At 30.5% G+C, this 16,897-nt stretch overlaps 2 protein-coding genes across 3 annotated transcripts in view; one reads left to right on the top strand and one right to left on the bottom strand.

Moving 5' to 3' along the window:
* The window catches only part of LOC139480967 (coiled-coil domain-containing protein 91-like), a 73,389-nt gene that overhangs the window by 21,965 nt on the left and 34,527 nt on the right, over nt 1-16,897 (bottom strand). The gene's annotated exons all lie outside the window — the stretch shown is intronic.
* LOC139480949 (octopamine receptor beta-2R-like) lies at nt 12,795-15,286 on the top strand. Its single transcript, XM_071263940.1, has 2 exons — nt 12,795-12,889; nt 13,687-15,286. Exon 2 carries the CDS (start codon nt 14,178-14,180, stop codon nt 15,204-15,206), a length of 1,029 nt encoding a protein of 342 aa, XP_071120041.1. The 5' UTR covers nt 12,795-12,889; nt 13,687-14,177; the 3' UTR covers nt 15,207-15,286.

Below are 16,897 nucleotides of genomic sequence, written 5' to 3'. Positions count from 1 at the left end.
TGCATTAAATAGACATTGACAATCCTTAGCCACAATTTGAAAGAAAACCAAATAATTGCCATAAATAGACGTTGACAGTCCTTAGCCACAATATGAAAGAAAACCAAATAATTGCCATAAATAGATGTTGACAATCCTTAGCCACAATATGAAAGAAAACCAAATAATTGCCATAAACAGACGTTGACAATCCTTAGCCACAATATGAAAGAAAACCAAATAATTGCCATAAATAGACCTTGACAATCCTTAGCCACAATATGATAGGAACCAAATAATTGCCATAAATAGATGTTGACAATCCTTAGCCACAATATGAAAGAAAACCAAATAATTGCCATAAATAGACGTTGACAATCCTTAGCCACAATTTACAGAAAACCAAATAATTGCCATAAGTAGACTGACAATCCTTAGCCACAATATGAAAGAAAACCAAATAATTGCCATAAATAGACGTTGACAATCCTTACCCACAATATGATAGGAACCAAATAATTGCATTAAATGGACGTTGACAATCCTTAGCCACAATTTGAAAGAAAACCAAATAATTGCCATAAATAGACGTTGACAGTCCTTAGCCACAATATGAAAGAAAACCAAATAATTGCCATAAATAGATGTTGACAATCCTTAGCCACAATATGAAAGAATACCAAATAATTGCCATAAATAGATGTTGACAATCCTTAGCCACAATATGAAAGAAAACCAAATAATTGCCATAAATAGACGTTGACAATCCTTAGCCACAATATGAAAGAAAACCAAATAATTGCCATAAGTAGACTGACAATCCTTAGCCACAATATGAAAGAAAACCAAATATTGCCATAAATAGACCTTGACAACCCTTAGCCACAATATGAAAGAAAACCAAATAATTGCCATAAATAGACGTTGACAATCCTTAGCCACAATATGAAAGAAAACCAAATAATTGCCATAAATAGATGTTGACAATCCTTAGCCACAATATGATAGGAACCAAATAATTGCATTAAATAGACATTGACAATCCTTAGCCACAATTTGAAAGAAAACCAAATAATTGCCATAAATAGACGTTGACAGTCCTTAGCCACAATATGAAAGAAAACCAAATAATTGCCATAAATAGATGTTGACAATCCTTAGCCACAATATGAAAGAAAACCAAATAATTGCCATAAATAGACGTTGACAATCCTTAGCCACAATATGAAAGAAAACCAAATAATTGCCATAAATGCACCTTGACAATCCTTAGCCATAATATGATAGGAACCAAATAATTGCCATAAATAGATGTTGACAATCCTTAGCCACAATATGAAAGAAAACCAAATAATTGCCATAAATAGACGTTGACAATCCTTAGCCACAATATGAAAGAAAATCAAATAATTGCCATAAATAGATGTTGACAATCCTTAGCCACAATATGAAAGAAAACCAAATAATTGCCATAAATAGACGTTGACAATCCTTAGCCACAATTTACAGAAAACCAAATAATTGCCATAAATAGACGTTGACAATCCTTAGCCACAATTTACAGAAAACCAAATAATTGCCATAAATAGACCTTGACAATCCTTAGCCACAATATGAAAGGAACCAAATAATTGCATTAAATAGACGTTGACAATCCTTAGCCACAATATGAAAGAAAACCAAATAATTGCCATAAATAGACGTTGACAATCCTTAGCCACAATTTACAGAAAACCAAATAATTGCCATAAATAGACCTTGACAATCCTTAGCCACAATATGAAAGGAACCAAATAATTGCATTAAATAGACGTTGACAATCCTTAGCCACAATATGAAAGAAAACCAAATAATTGCCATAAATAGACGTTGACAATCCTTAGCCACAATATGAAAGAAAACCAAATAATTGCCATAAATAGATGTTGACAATCCTTAGCCACAATATGAAAGAAAACCAAATAATTGCCATAAATAGATGTTGACAATCCTTAGCCACAATATGATAGGAACCAAATAATTGCATTAAATAGACGTTGACAATCCTTAGCCACAATATGAAAGAAAACCAAATAATTGCCATAAATAGACCTTGACAATCCTTAGCCACAATATGAAAGAAAATCAAATAATTGCCATAAATAGATGTTGACAATCCTTAGCCACAATATGAAAGAAAACCAAATAATTGCCATAAATAGATGTTGACAATCCTTAGCCACAATATGAAAGAAAACCAAATAATTGCCATAAATAGACGTTGACAATCCTTAGCCACGATATGATAGGAACCAAATAATTGCATTTAACAGATGTTGACAATCCTTAGCCACAATTTGAAAGAAAACCAAATAATTGCCATAAATAGACGTTGACAGTCCTTAGCCACAATATGAAAGAAAATCAAATAATTGCCATAAATAGATGTTGACAATCCTTAGTCACAATATGAAAGAAAACCAAATAATTGCCATAAATAGATGTTGACAATCCTTAGCCACAATATGAAAGAAAACCAAATAATTGCCATAAATAGACGTTGACAGTCCTTAGCCACAATATGAAAGAAAACCAAATAATTGCCATAAATAGATGTTGACAATCCTTAGCCACAATATGAAAGAATACCAAATAATTGCCATAAATAGATGTTGACAATCCTTAGCCACAATATGAAAGAAAACCAAATAATTGCCATAAATAGACGTTGACAATCCTTAGCCACAATATGAAAGAAAACCAAATAATTGCCATAAGTAGACTGACAATCCTTAGCCACAATATGAAAGAAAACCAAATATTGCCATAAATAGACCTTGACAACCCTTAGCCACAATATGAAAGAAAACCAAATAATTGCCATAAATAGACGTTGACAATCCTTAGCCACAATATGAAAGAAAACCAAATAATTGCCATAAATAGATGTTGACAATCCTTAGCCACAATATGATAGGAACCAAATAACTGCATTAAATAGACATTGACAATCCTTAGCCACAATTTGAAAGAAAACCAAATAATTGCCATAAATAGACGTTGACAGTCCTTAGCCACAATATGAAAGAAAACCAAATAATTGCCATAAATAGATGTTGACAATCCTTAGCCACAATATGAAAGAAAACCAAATAATTGCCATAAATAGACGTTGACAATCCTTAGCCACAATATGAAAGAAAACCAAATAATTGCCATAAATAGACCTTGACAATCCTTAGCCACAATATGATAGGAACCAAATAATTGCCATAAATAGATGTTGACAATCCTTAGCCACAATATGAAAGAAAACCAAATAATTGCCATAAATAGACGTTGACAATCCTTAGCCACAATTTACAGAAAACCAAATAATTGCCATAAATAGACCTTGACAATCCTTAGCCACAATATGATAGGAACCAAATAATTGCATTAAATAGACGTTGACAATCCTTAGCCACAATATGAAAGAAAACCAAATAATTGCCATAAATAGAAGTTGACAGTCCTTAGCCACAATATGAAAGAAAATCAAATAATTGCCATAAATAGATGTTGACAATCCTTAGCCACAATATGAAAGAAAATCAAATAATTGCCATAAATAGACCTTGACAATCCTTAGCCACAATATGATAGGAACCAAATAATTGCCATAAATAGATGTTGACAATCCTTAGCCACAATATGAAAGAAAACCAAATAATTGCCATAAATAGACGTTGACAATCCTTAGCCACAATTTACAGAAAACCAAATAATTGCCATAAATAGACCTTGACAATCCTTAGCCACAATATGATAGGAACCAAATAATTGCATTTAACAGATGTTGACAATCCTTAGCCACAATTTGAAAGAAAACCAAATAATTGCCATAAATAGACCTTGACAATCCTTAGCCACAATATGAAAGAAAATCAAATAATTGCCATAAATAGATGTTGACAATCCTTAGCCACAATATGAAAGAAAATCAAATAATTGCCATAAATAGATGTTGACAATCCTTAGCCACAATATGAAAGAAAACCAAATAATTGCCATAAATAGATGTTGACAATCCTTAGCCACAATATGAAAGAAAACCAAATAATTGCCATAAATAGACGTTGACAATCCTTAGCCACGATATGATAGGAACCAAATAATTGCATTTAACAGATGTTGACAATCCTTAGCCACAATTTGAAAGAAAACCAAATAATTGCCATAAATAGACGTTGACAGTCCTTAGCCACAATATGAAAGAAAACCAAATAATTGCCATAAATAGACGTTGACAATCCTTAGCCACAATATGATAGGAACCAAATTATTGCATTTAATAGACGTTGACAATCCTTAGCCACAATTTGAAAGAAAACCAAATAATTGCCATAAATAGACGTTGACAGTCCTTAGCCACAATATGAAAGAAAACCAAATAATTGCCATAAGTAGACTGACAATCCTTAGCCACAATATGAAAGAAAACCAAATAATTACCATAAATAGACCTTGACAATCCTTAGCCACAATATGAAAGAAAACCAAATAATTGCCATAAATAGACGTTGACAATCCTTAGCCACAATATGATAGGAACCAAATAATTGTATTTAATAGACGTTGACAATCCTTAGCCACAATTTGAAAGAAAACCAAATAATTGCCATAAATAGACGTTGACAGTCCTTAGCCACAATATGAAAGAAAATCAAATAATTGCCATAAATAGATGTTGACAATCCTTAGTCACAATATGAAAGAAAACCAAATAATTGCCATAAATAGATGTTGACAATCCTTAGCCACAATATGAAAGAAAACCAAATAATTGCCATAAATAGACGTTGACAATCCTTAGCAACAATATGACAGAAAACCAAATAATTGCCATAAGTAGACTGACAATCCTTAGCCACAATATGAAAGAAAACCAAATAATTGCCATAAATAGACATTGACAATCCTTAGCCACAATATGAATGAAAACCAAATAATTGCCATAAATAGACTGACAATCCTTAGCCACAATATGAAAGAAAACCAAATAATTGCCATAAGTAGACTGACAATCCTTAGCCACAATATGAAAGAAAACCAAATAATTGCCATAAATAGACATTGACAATCCTTAGCCACAATATGATAGAAAACCAAATAATTGCCATAAATAGATGTTGACAATCCTTAGCCACAATATGAAAGAAAACCAAATAATTGCCATAAATAGATGTTGACAGTCCTTTGCCACAATATGAAAGCAAACCAAATAATTGCCATAAATAGACATTGACAATCCTTAGCCACAATATGATAGAAAACCAAATAATTGCCATAAATAGATGTTGACAATCCTTAGCCACAATATGAAGAAAACAAAATAATTGCCATAAGTAGACGTTGACAGTCCTTTGCCACAATATGAAAGCAAACCAAATAATTGCCATAAATAGATGTTGACAATCCTTAGCCACAATATGAAAGAAAACCAAATAATTGCCATAAATAGATGTTGACAATCCTTAGCCACAATATGAAAGAAAACCAAATAATTGCCATAAATAGACATTGACAATCCTTAGCCACAATATGACAGAAAACCAAATAATTGCCATAAATAGACATTGACAATCCTTAGCCACAATATGATAGAAAACCAAATAATTGCCATAAATAGATGTTGACAATCCTTAGCCACAATATGATAGGAACCAAATAATTGCCATAAATAGACATTGACAATCCTTAGCCACAATATTAAAGAAAAACAAATAATTGCCATAAATAGATGTTGACAATCCTTAGCCACAATATGAAAGAAAACCAAATAATTGCCATAAATAGACATTGACAATCCTTAGCCACAATATGAAAGAAAAACAAATAATTGCCATAAATAGACGTTGACAATCCTTAGCAACAATATGATAGGAACCAAATTATTGCCATAAATAGATGTTGACAATCCTTAGCCACAATATGATAGGAACCAAATAATTGCCATAAATAGACGTTGACAATCCTTACCCACAATATGAAAGAAAACCAAATAATTGCCATAAATAGACTGACAATCCTTAGCCACAATATGATAGAAACCAAATAATTGCCATAAATAGACCTTGACAATCCTTAGCCACAATATGATAGAAACCAAATAATTGCCATAAATAGATGTTGACAATCCTTAGCCACAATATGATAGGAACCAAATAATTGCCATAAATAGACGTTGACCATCCTTAGCCACAATATGAAAGAAAACCAAATAATTGCCATAAATAGACGTTGACAATCCTTAGCCACAATATGAAAGAAAAACAAATAATTGCCATAAATAGATGTTGACAATCCTTAGCCACAATATGATAGGAACCAAATAATTGCCATAAATAGATGTTGACAATCCTTAGCCTTTAATGCTGAGAAGACCAAAGAATTGCCACAAAGTTGACTTATAAAATCCTTAGTTTTAATGCCAAGAGTAAGAAGACCAAAGAATAAAAAAGTTGCCATAAGTAGATTTGACAATCCTTAGCCTTACAAAAAATAAGACCAAAGAATTTCCATAAATAAAATCTAATCACTAGATCCCAGTTTATTAAATATTCTTTATATACCTGATGCATACAAAATAAATATTTCTGCTTAATCATAGCAACTTCTTTCAGAAATAATTGATTTTTTATATATAAAAAATTGCAATAAGCACATGAATATTAATCTTAATAGCTAAGTGTTTACCAATATCTGATAATTTCATCAATGAGTTTTTGATCAGATTTGTAAACATATAAAAGAACATCAATACTAATGATCTGCCCAATAATGGCACAATTAGCTGATAATATATCCAGGAGTTCATATAGGTAAAGGTAAGTGGACTTTTATTTACATGTACTTTAATTACTTATTTGTGCAGTAACAAACATTCATATATTAAATGTTAGCGCGAGACGGATAATAAGCCACATGCTCAAATGTTTGTGAAAACATGTGGCACTTTAAAATTTCAAGCTTCCTTTAGTACCAATTACAAAAGGTTCTGAAGAGAGTCTCAAATATGGGTAGGGCCCCCTGCCACACTACCCCCCCCCCAAATTCGCTTCTGAGTGTAATGTTGACTTAAACAGTGAGAACATTTATCAGTTAAATACAGATTTTTAAAAATTCAAACTTTATGCTGCGTTGACACGTAATTAGAATTCAATTCTCATTAACTAATTCGAATTAGTTTATTTCGCATTAAAAAACATCTGAACTGAAATTCTAATACAAATTGAAATGTGTGTCAAATTCACTTTACTGTCTGAACAATGATAACTTTTAATTTGCATTATCAAATAATTGATTATATAATTTTAATCATATTATTATTTAGAAAAAAAAAGAAGAGCGTGGATAGGCGGATCCAGGGGGGCCCTGGCTCCCCCTTTCGTGGGAAAAATTTGGTTGATTATATAGGGAATCATTGAAGCATGACTGGAGCCCCCCCCCCCCCCTTTAGGAAGTGTTCTGGATCCGCCACTGGTGTGTGAACAACTTTAGCGAATTTGATTCAAATTCAATTTGAATTAAATATACTTCTGAATGCAGCATTACATGCTATTTCTTAGTCTTGAAGATAAGCTTCTGTCCAAGTTTCATAACAATCCATGAAAGTTTACTAATCTATCATGTCAAAAAAATATAATCCCAGACTGTCTGTAAATATCTATGACAGTGTGATATATTAAAAAGGTGTGAATTATTTGATTACCAAGTAAATCACAACATGTTCTAATGAGTCTAAAATCAACACAAAGTTGGATATTTACAACACAACAGGAGTCAAAAATCTTTGAAACAATTAAATTCCCAATATAAAATAAGATATAAATAACTGTTTAATTTAATTGTGACTACAATAAGGTTTATTAAATGAAGGGAGGCTAGCTTATAATTAGCATTAATTGTTTCATCAATGAATAGATTTTACATAAGAAAAGAACTTTTGCAACAGCAAAAAAATAAATAAAAAATAAATTGTTGAACAAAAAGTCGCAGCACATAAGGTAACAAATATATATTTTTCATTTAATTGTAAATTTTAATTCATTTCTCAGTTGATAATTAGAAAATAATACTAACAACCTTTCACATGAGCAAGCTGTTAAAATATTTTACCAGTTGATGAGTTTGTGGGAGAAGAAGAATTCAAACTGCAATTTGGTAAACTGTTTTAGCCATTGCTAATAATATACCCCAAAAGGTTACTGTATGAGTGCAGTAAATGATTTGTTGTTTTACATTTGTTCTTTAAGAATATTTTATTACTATTTATCATCCAGAACATGTTTGTTTGCATTCTTTCATGTAACGCTTTTTCCCTTGCACTTGCTCTGTGCAACAGCGCAAGTTTTAACTAGAGATCTCGTAGTTAAGGTCATTGCAAACAGAAATTAAAAAACCTTTGTGAGTACTCTCATATACCCCACGCCCCCACATTGTCACTGGACAAACAAACTGGCCAGAGGAATTGCGTTGACAAACTGTTGCAGAAGTATATATTGGCCAAAATTTTAAGTTCATATAGGGGCATTACTCCTAGAAAAAAAATTTCATCTTAATATTCCATCGATATGCACATCTAAATAGTATGTCCTTATTATCTACAAAGTTTCATAAATAAAATAATAATAAATTGCCTGTGGTATAATAATTGGCAAATTTATAAGTGTCTGGGAAGTCAATAATTCAATATGGGTACATTTATGAAGATTTTAATAATATACATTATTATAATGATCAATGCTCTAAAGAACAGTAAATCAGGATACAGCCTAAACAATCATATACTTATATATATAAGTCACTACGGTCACTAACTTTATCGTAAATAGTTATTAATTACAGTAATATAGTTATTTTTAAAGGGTGAATGATCAATTACCACAATGGGAGAGAATACATGTAGTGATAATAAAACCTATTTTAATTATTAGAACTGATCTTAATAAAAGCCATCCCTTGCAAGGCATGATACAATTGCAGAATTAAAAAAAAACAAAAAACATAGAAAAATGAAATGTCAGAGAGATACAGAAACAAACAATTAATTTTGATAATACAAAGCAATATGCTTTCAAGGTTTTAAGAAGCATCAATTTTTATATAATTTGACACTAGGAAAAATTCAGGATATGTTCTACATAAATAGTGTTAAGTTGAAATCTGAGCTCTATAAATTTATAACAAGTCATATGATAGATACATTTTTAACAGGGAAACAATTTTGAACAGTATACTATACCTATGTGTCAATTTTCTTAAAGCTTTCAAGGTTTAAGAAGTATCAATTTATCTAAAAATAATATCAGGAAAAAATTCATGATATTGTTCTATGTAAATATATAGCGTTTCACTGAAATCTGAGCTCTATAATTTTTTAACAAGTCATCTGATCGTAATTTTTTGAACAGGGAAACATTTTTGAATAGCATACTAAACCTATATTTCAATTCTCATTGAATTCCAAGAATAAAAGATGTTTCTCAAAATTTGTGATTTTTCTTATAAAAAAAACTTATATTTATATATATTGTGTATATTACAAGTTTGATACATTTGTACCAGGAAAAGATACAATCAAAGATCAATAAGATGATTCTCAAACTTTGCGATTGTTTTTCACAGAAACCAAGTTTTTTCCAAATATCTGTTTCTAAATTCATCTAAAAAAAAAAAGGGGGGGCCAAGAGAGCTCAAAAATTGATACTTAGGTAGCTGATTTCAAAAATTTAAGCTGTTTTAAATAATCATAACTCATTATCATAAATAGGATTACCTGTAATCAAAGCTGAAAACAGGGAACAAAACTATCAAGTGTGAACCAAGTCTTTTTTGGTATGTTTATCAAATATGGTGTGTAGCTTACTGAATAATTCTGCTTAAAAATATAACGACTTGTAGTTTTTATGCATTGTTTGTTAACTAGAATGAAAATCAATGTATGCCATTGTTTGGATATTTATAGATTATCGTTGGTCATCTCAAGGAGACTGATTTTCTGAGAAAAACCAGCAAATTGAGATGACCAATGATAATCTGTTTATCATTATTTTACCTATGACAACTTTGTAAATTTCATTGACAACGGTACATGCACCCTTAGTCTCTAGCAATAATTTTTTATATCACTCTACTGTTCTGACAAAAGAAATTATCAGTCAAAAAGATCAAAGGAAAATTTTCGTGAAATAGCGATAAATATATATCTACTGTATCAGACATTGCTAACCAATCACAAATTTTTTTGATACACTTTTGAAAATTACAAAATTGTTTCCTTTTCGTTAGAATAATCTAAAAAAGACTAATTCTTATCTTTCAAAATGTTGCAATAAACTGTGAAATGAAATGACTTCAATTTTATCTTTCAAAATTGTGCAATAAACTGTGAAATGACAAGTATACAAGCAATTATGATTCCCATTCTATTTCATACTCAATTTTTTTACGGTTTACAGTGGCGGATCCAGAAATTTTCATAAGTGGGGGCCCACTGACTGACCTAAGAGGGGGCCCACTTCAGTCACACTTCAGTGATTCCCTATATAAGCAACCAATTTTTTTCCCAAAAAGGGGAGGCCCGGGCCCCCTGGGCCCCCCTCTAAATCCACCTCTGCTTTAGTCACCTCATTAAAAAGCATACACATATGGGTTTTTTGTAGCTGTATTACTGTCTTATTGATGCTAACCTACTTTTATTTGTTCATGTTTAAATTATATAAACATGTTTACAAAAAAAGTATTGAATTTCATCTGAAAAAGGCATTTTCACAAAAATTTGATCAATCTTTTTTTTCATTAAGTTTTTATATCAATGTTATTTTTCTTGTGGGAGATATTTATTTCAGATTTTTACAGCATCCACCAGACGACATACTTATCACTATAAATCATGAAATAAAATTAATTAGTATTTCTAACAATCATTGGAATTAAGCAAAATAGATTCAGGTTTTATTACAGCTTCATGGTCATTGAACTTGACACATTGAAAAATGAAACAAAATGCGTGAAAAACCTTCCCAGTAATCCAACATAAAACAGAGTGGTACGGTCAATTTCCTGTAAATTTATTCCACTCGTGCAAATTCTGAAAGTCTTAGCATTCTGACAAATCACAATAAGGATATTTTCATATATCACTATAAAATTTTAACAAATTTGGGGCTAACGGTAGCAGAAAATGACCATTTGACGCCTGGCGTGATTTAGTTAATAATGTTCCTGAAACTTAAAAATAATTCCAAATATTGTCCTCTTAAAAAAATTATCAATTTCAGTTTTAAGTGTCCTGCAAACGAAATTTTGCAAAAATATGTAAAATTTGACATATTTCAACATCAATATGTACCCTAGTGCTGAATAAATTTTTTGATTTAAAGAACATATACATTCTGCCGAATTTCATCTTACATATAAATAAGAAGATGTGGTATGATCGCCATAAATTGTTATAAATCATTGGAATCGTTTAAGGTATATGAACACTGATCGACTTATTAATATAGAATTCATAACTGGGCAGAAAATAGTTTTAAACGTTATCAAGCATGTAAAGATTCAAATTATAGACTTTATCAGCTGTTTGAATCTTGTAATATTAGTGACTGGTATAATGACAGGAACATTCACAAAACTACGGTGTTAGCAAATTACGGACATATAAAACATTCAAAAACGAAATTAGTTGTGAACTTTACCGATTTAGACCATTTACCGGATTTGTTATCACAGAAGCAACACGACGGGTGCCACATGTGGAGCAGGATCTGTTTACCCTTCTGGAGCACCTGAGATCACCCCTAGTTTTTTGGTGGGGTTCGTGTTGTTTATTCTTTAGTTTTCTATGTTGTGTCGTGTGTGCTGTTGTTTGTTTGTCTTTTTCATTTTTAGCCATGGCGTTGTCAGTTTGTTTTAGATTTATGAGTTTGACTGTCCCTTTGGTATCTTTTTTGTCCCTCTTTTATTTAAAAACCCTGTTAACTTTTTTTGTCCCTCTTTTATTTAAAAACCCTGTTATCTCCTGCTCAACGTAGAGCATATTCATAATTGAGATGTGGGGTTGCAACTTGCACCTATATGAATCGAAACCGGGCGCTTCAAACATTAACTAATGCATGAACGAACTTGCCTTATGTGTGATAATAAAACTGAAACTGAGGAACATGTACTAATTGAATGTCCGCTTTATTACAATTTAAGGAATGAACTTTATGAATCTATAAACAGTGTAGATGAGAACTTTAACATGTTTACGAACCGTGAGAAACTGTCTTTTGTATTGGGATGCCAAAACGTTAATGTTATTTATAAATGTGCCAAAACCTGCAAATCAATTTTAGACAGAAGGAGACATTTTTTATATCGATAATTTTTAGACTGTAAAGTTTTTGTAATTTGTTTTAGAAATTTTAATAAGTACATGTACATAGTTTTATAAAAAGTCCTTTATTGTTTGATGAAATTTTACTTTTTGTCTCTCATAATTCTTTTAAGAATGGCATTAATATCTATTTATGTTTTATGATATATGTAAATATTGTATTGTGTATATTAATGGTGAGACGTTAACAAACTATTTATCTATCTATCTATAAAAAAAAAATGACAAAAGTATATTTGATACCCATTTTCACATGTATTGTAATTAGAGTGATTACCAGTTCTATTTTTAGAAGTTTTCCCTGAAAACTAATCATGTCCTGTCATGTTTTGATAAAACAGTTGAATTAATTATAAATATTTACTATTTTTAGAACATTTGACTTAGAAGGAACTTTTACAAAATGTTTGGTTTATCCCAGTTCATGTTTTGACACCTTTGAGAAGAAATCAATAGATTAAAAAAATATTTCCTTATTTTATACAGGGGACATCTCCATTTAAGGTAAAACTTACTCTTTATTTATAATAATATATCGTTTATTATTTCTCTACTATCTTTTTGAAACACTTGCTGTAGAAAAAAGACAAGATTTTCACTACAATGGATACATGTTTAACTTAATTGTTTCGGTGTCGTAAACACAAAACCTTTCCTTTGAATTTAGAGAATATAATTCTTCACAATCAATCTAATTTCATTCAACCCTCATCCCTAAAATTTCCATGCATATTTCATAAAGATAGTAAATCAACTAGAAATATTATGCATCAAAATAAAATAAAAAAACAATTTATTTGAATTACTTTTAAAACAGTTTCTTGTTCCAAATGAACAATTTCTGAGTATGTTGTAATTGAAAATAATTTCAGACATTTCCGGTAAAAACAATGTCTTTCACAAAAAATCACCATATATTTTACAATAATCAATAGCAATAATTTTCAACTTGAGAGAATCTATTTGTTTGACAGGAAAAAGTCAACAGGACATTTATTAGCAATGTAATATATCTATTTAGGAATTATCATAAACTACCAGTCAGCCCTCAATTGTGATTTGTCAATAGAGATTCCCAACAAAACATCTACAAGACAAAAGGTGTGACGTACAATAACAGCAAATCGACAGATACAACACATCTTAATTCAGTCGACTAAAGCTCAGATCGGTTTATCAGAACTAATTGCATAAATTGATTTGGTCAGAAAGATTTATCTAGATCTGATTTACATTTCATGAAGTTATTATTACTTGGAATATTTTTAAGAAATACAAGACAATGTTTGTTTTTTTTTCAGGAAAATTTACAAGTGGATTTTCTGACAATTTCTAAACAGATTCTATATGCGTAATTCTACATGTTTGGATGACGAACTAGAGAAAAACTTTAAAAGGACATCAGTATGATTTCAGTTACAATTTTAGTACAATTTATAAATTATATAGATCATTATTAATATAACAACAGGAAGTTAGATATTAAAGTGAAACAGGAACTTTACTTTACACCTGAGTTATCTTAATGTATATCTAGGAGTGAAAAAATAATGTAAACACATTTTTTTGTGAAAGCGAAATAAATTGGAAAAAATACTTTTCTTTTTCACTAAAAAAAAAATTGTGCAGGATGTCTTGACAGATTATCCATAGCTGAGGAAACACGATAAATAAAATGCCACGATGTCCAGCCACACCAAAGAAGATGGATTCTAATCAAAGGAAAGACCCTAATGGAGTATTGTCACACAACGGAATCTGAATATTTAAGTGTATTAAAGACTTTGATGAAATGATCAACTGTACGGCTACAACAAACTGTGATACAGAAGAGGAATATAGACATCTTCCTACTATTATTTTCCTGGCTATCATTATGGTATTATTCATATTCTTTTCTGTTTTTGGCAATGTTCTGGTTGTTTTGGCAGTGATAAAAACACCATCTTTAAGAGAAGAAAAGTCAAACTATTTAGTGATCAATCTGGCAGTAACGGACATGTTAAATGGAGCCACTGTCATGCTGTCCACTTTTGTTGCTCTAACAACAGATACTCATACTGTTCCCTATTCGTTATGTAATTTAATGTGTGCTGCTAACTATTGTTTTATCATTTCATCCATGATGACATTGTGTTTTATCAGTGTAGACCGTTTATATGCTGTTGTTTTTCCGTTAAAATATTTAGATCTTATAACCAGCAAGACTTTAGCAATACTTATAGCTGAATCTTGGATACAAGGAATAATATTCTCAATGGTTCCTATAATAGAAGATTGGATAGAGTATGACTACTATGAAATAACGTGTGCCATACAGTGGCACAAAAAGGGAGATAATGCAATTTATTACGTTATTGTGGCATTCATTTTGTGTTTTTTAGGACCAGGTCTTGTACTTGGATTTAACTATATGAAAATATTAAGAGAAGCCAAAAAGAAAATGAAAATATGGGCTGTCACATTACAGACTTCAAAAAACAACTCTGTGAAGAAGAAAGTTAAGAAAGAAAGTGCTAGCGCTAAAACAGTAAGGAGTTTATTAATTGTTGTCTGTGCTTATTTCATATGTATGACTCCATTCAGTGTAACCAAACTTATCAAAGTGTCATCTCAAAGAGATATTATATCAGGCCCAGTTAATTCAACTGCAAGCTTGTTTGCCTTCGCCTCTAGTGTTGTAAATCCAATGATCTATGGGATATTTAGACGAGATTTCAGAAGAGCTTTCCAACTCATAATGCGCAAAAGACAGTCTGAAAATAGTGTAACCAGACCATGCAGGACATCATATGCATTAGATCAGTCGACTAATACATGATAAATTATTTTTAATATGTACATGTATCTAGCATTCTGTGATTGTCAATATATTTTACCAGTAAAATACAATTAAAATCATTTAATCTTTTGTGTTTATTTAAAAAAAATCATTTAAAACACTGTTTGTCATACACTTCAACACAAAATTTAACAATTTTTTTAATTAACAAAACCCTGAAGTTTCATTTTACATCATAGATGCAGATTAGTTCAAATTTCCATAATTTAAATAATTTACCTTATTTTGTCAATTTTTGTGGATGAACCTAAAAAAAATTAAAATACTGAAAATTCAGAAATTATAGTGTGCATTTATTATTTTAATTTCTGAAAAATGTGCATCAAATACTAGAATGTCAATATTGGACATTAATCGCATTCACAAAAACGTTGCAATAATATCTGAATTTACAGTTAAGAATCTTCATTTTTATTGTGTCTTGTTAGGAAACTAATTGCTTTCCCACATCAAATAATGGCTTCTGATAACCAGACATTCTTTGGACAATTGCTCTATTAATTATTTACAACCATTTGAGCCCCAAAAATAACATAAAACCATTTGCATAACTGATTTTGAAGAAAATAATTATGGTCATAAAAGAGATATCAGGTGTTCTGGAAGGGTAAGCAGATCTTGCTCCACATGTGGCACTTTTAATGAAGTAATATATTTACCAGTAGGTCAAATCCAATCGCTAACGGGTAGAAAATGTATTAATTTAAGTTACACTGGAAATGTTTGATACCAAATTAATCAACAAGTTAAATCATGGACATAACACAGGATTAGTGTCTCTTTGCAATGTTCAACATGTTTGTTGTATGAAAGATACTGAGAAGTAAAGTGCTAATATTAGAGTGAAGGAAGGAATGGAAGGAATGGTTTCTTTTTCAGCAGGTACTTAGAGCTTGCTTTCAGCAATTGCAAGCATTCTGTGATTTGATATCTCTATAAGTATTGTTTCAGAGAAAAAAGTATCTTTTTTCTTTGCAGAATTTTGTAAGCTAGTTCTTCTAAATTCCTCTGATATTTACTAATGAAGATTGAAAGAGTGAGGGTAACATGTGCTTGAAAACAATAGTTTCACCCAAAAAATTTCATATGACTGTCCAAGGTCATGAACTTTGTCAGAGATTGTTTTTAGATATATATCAATTTTTATTTTGTTTTTATGTTAATTTTGTGTTTATAGCAGATCTCTGATATACTGTGTTTAATCCATTCACAGTTTTTAAAAGACTCAGAACAATTTCATGTCTGACATATAGTGTAGACAATAGTCTATTGTTAAAGACCATAATGTTGAACTTAGGATGACTTGTTTTTCATGTAGTTCTGTTGTTATTTTATTGACGTAAACAATATCACATTTCATTCACATCAAAAACAGAAATTTATGAATACTTTTTAAAAACTTTAAATCAATGCAAAATATATATTTAGTTTCATTAAATCACCTTTAAATCTTTTAAATGAAAAAAAAATGAACAGCATTCTAATGTCCCCTACTGGTGCACATCTTTCACTTGTCTAAGAGCGATAACTGAAATTTATTCATTTATAAACTTTTGTATGAATTTCTTCCAAGGTGTGAGATAGTAAGTCATTTTTTTTTCTCATACAATTTATATTACCATGGGGCAATAACTTCAAAGTACTTATTGCTGTGAAAAAAATGATTAACA

Source organism: Mytilus edulis, chromosome 7 (genome assembly GCF_963676685.1).
Source record: "Mytilus edulis chromosome 7, xbMytEdul2.2, whole genome shotgun sequence".
In the NCBI taxonomy this organism is placed as follows: Eukaryota; Metazoa; Mollusca; class Bivalvia; order Mytilida; family Mytilidae; genus Mytilus; species Mytilus edulis.
This window is presented reverse-complemented; position numbering and strand designations above follow the sequence as displayed.

Bases quoted from the DNA above. Each gene is read 5' to 3' on its own strand.
- LOC139480949 (XM_071263940.1), top strand. From the start codon at position 14,178: ATGATCAACTGTACGGCTACAACAAACTGTGATACAGAAGAGGAATAT.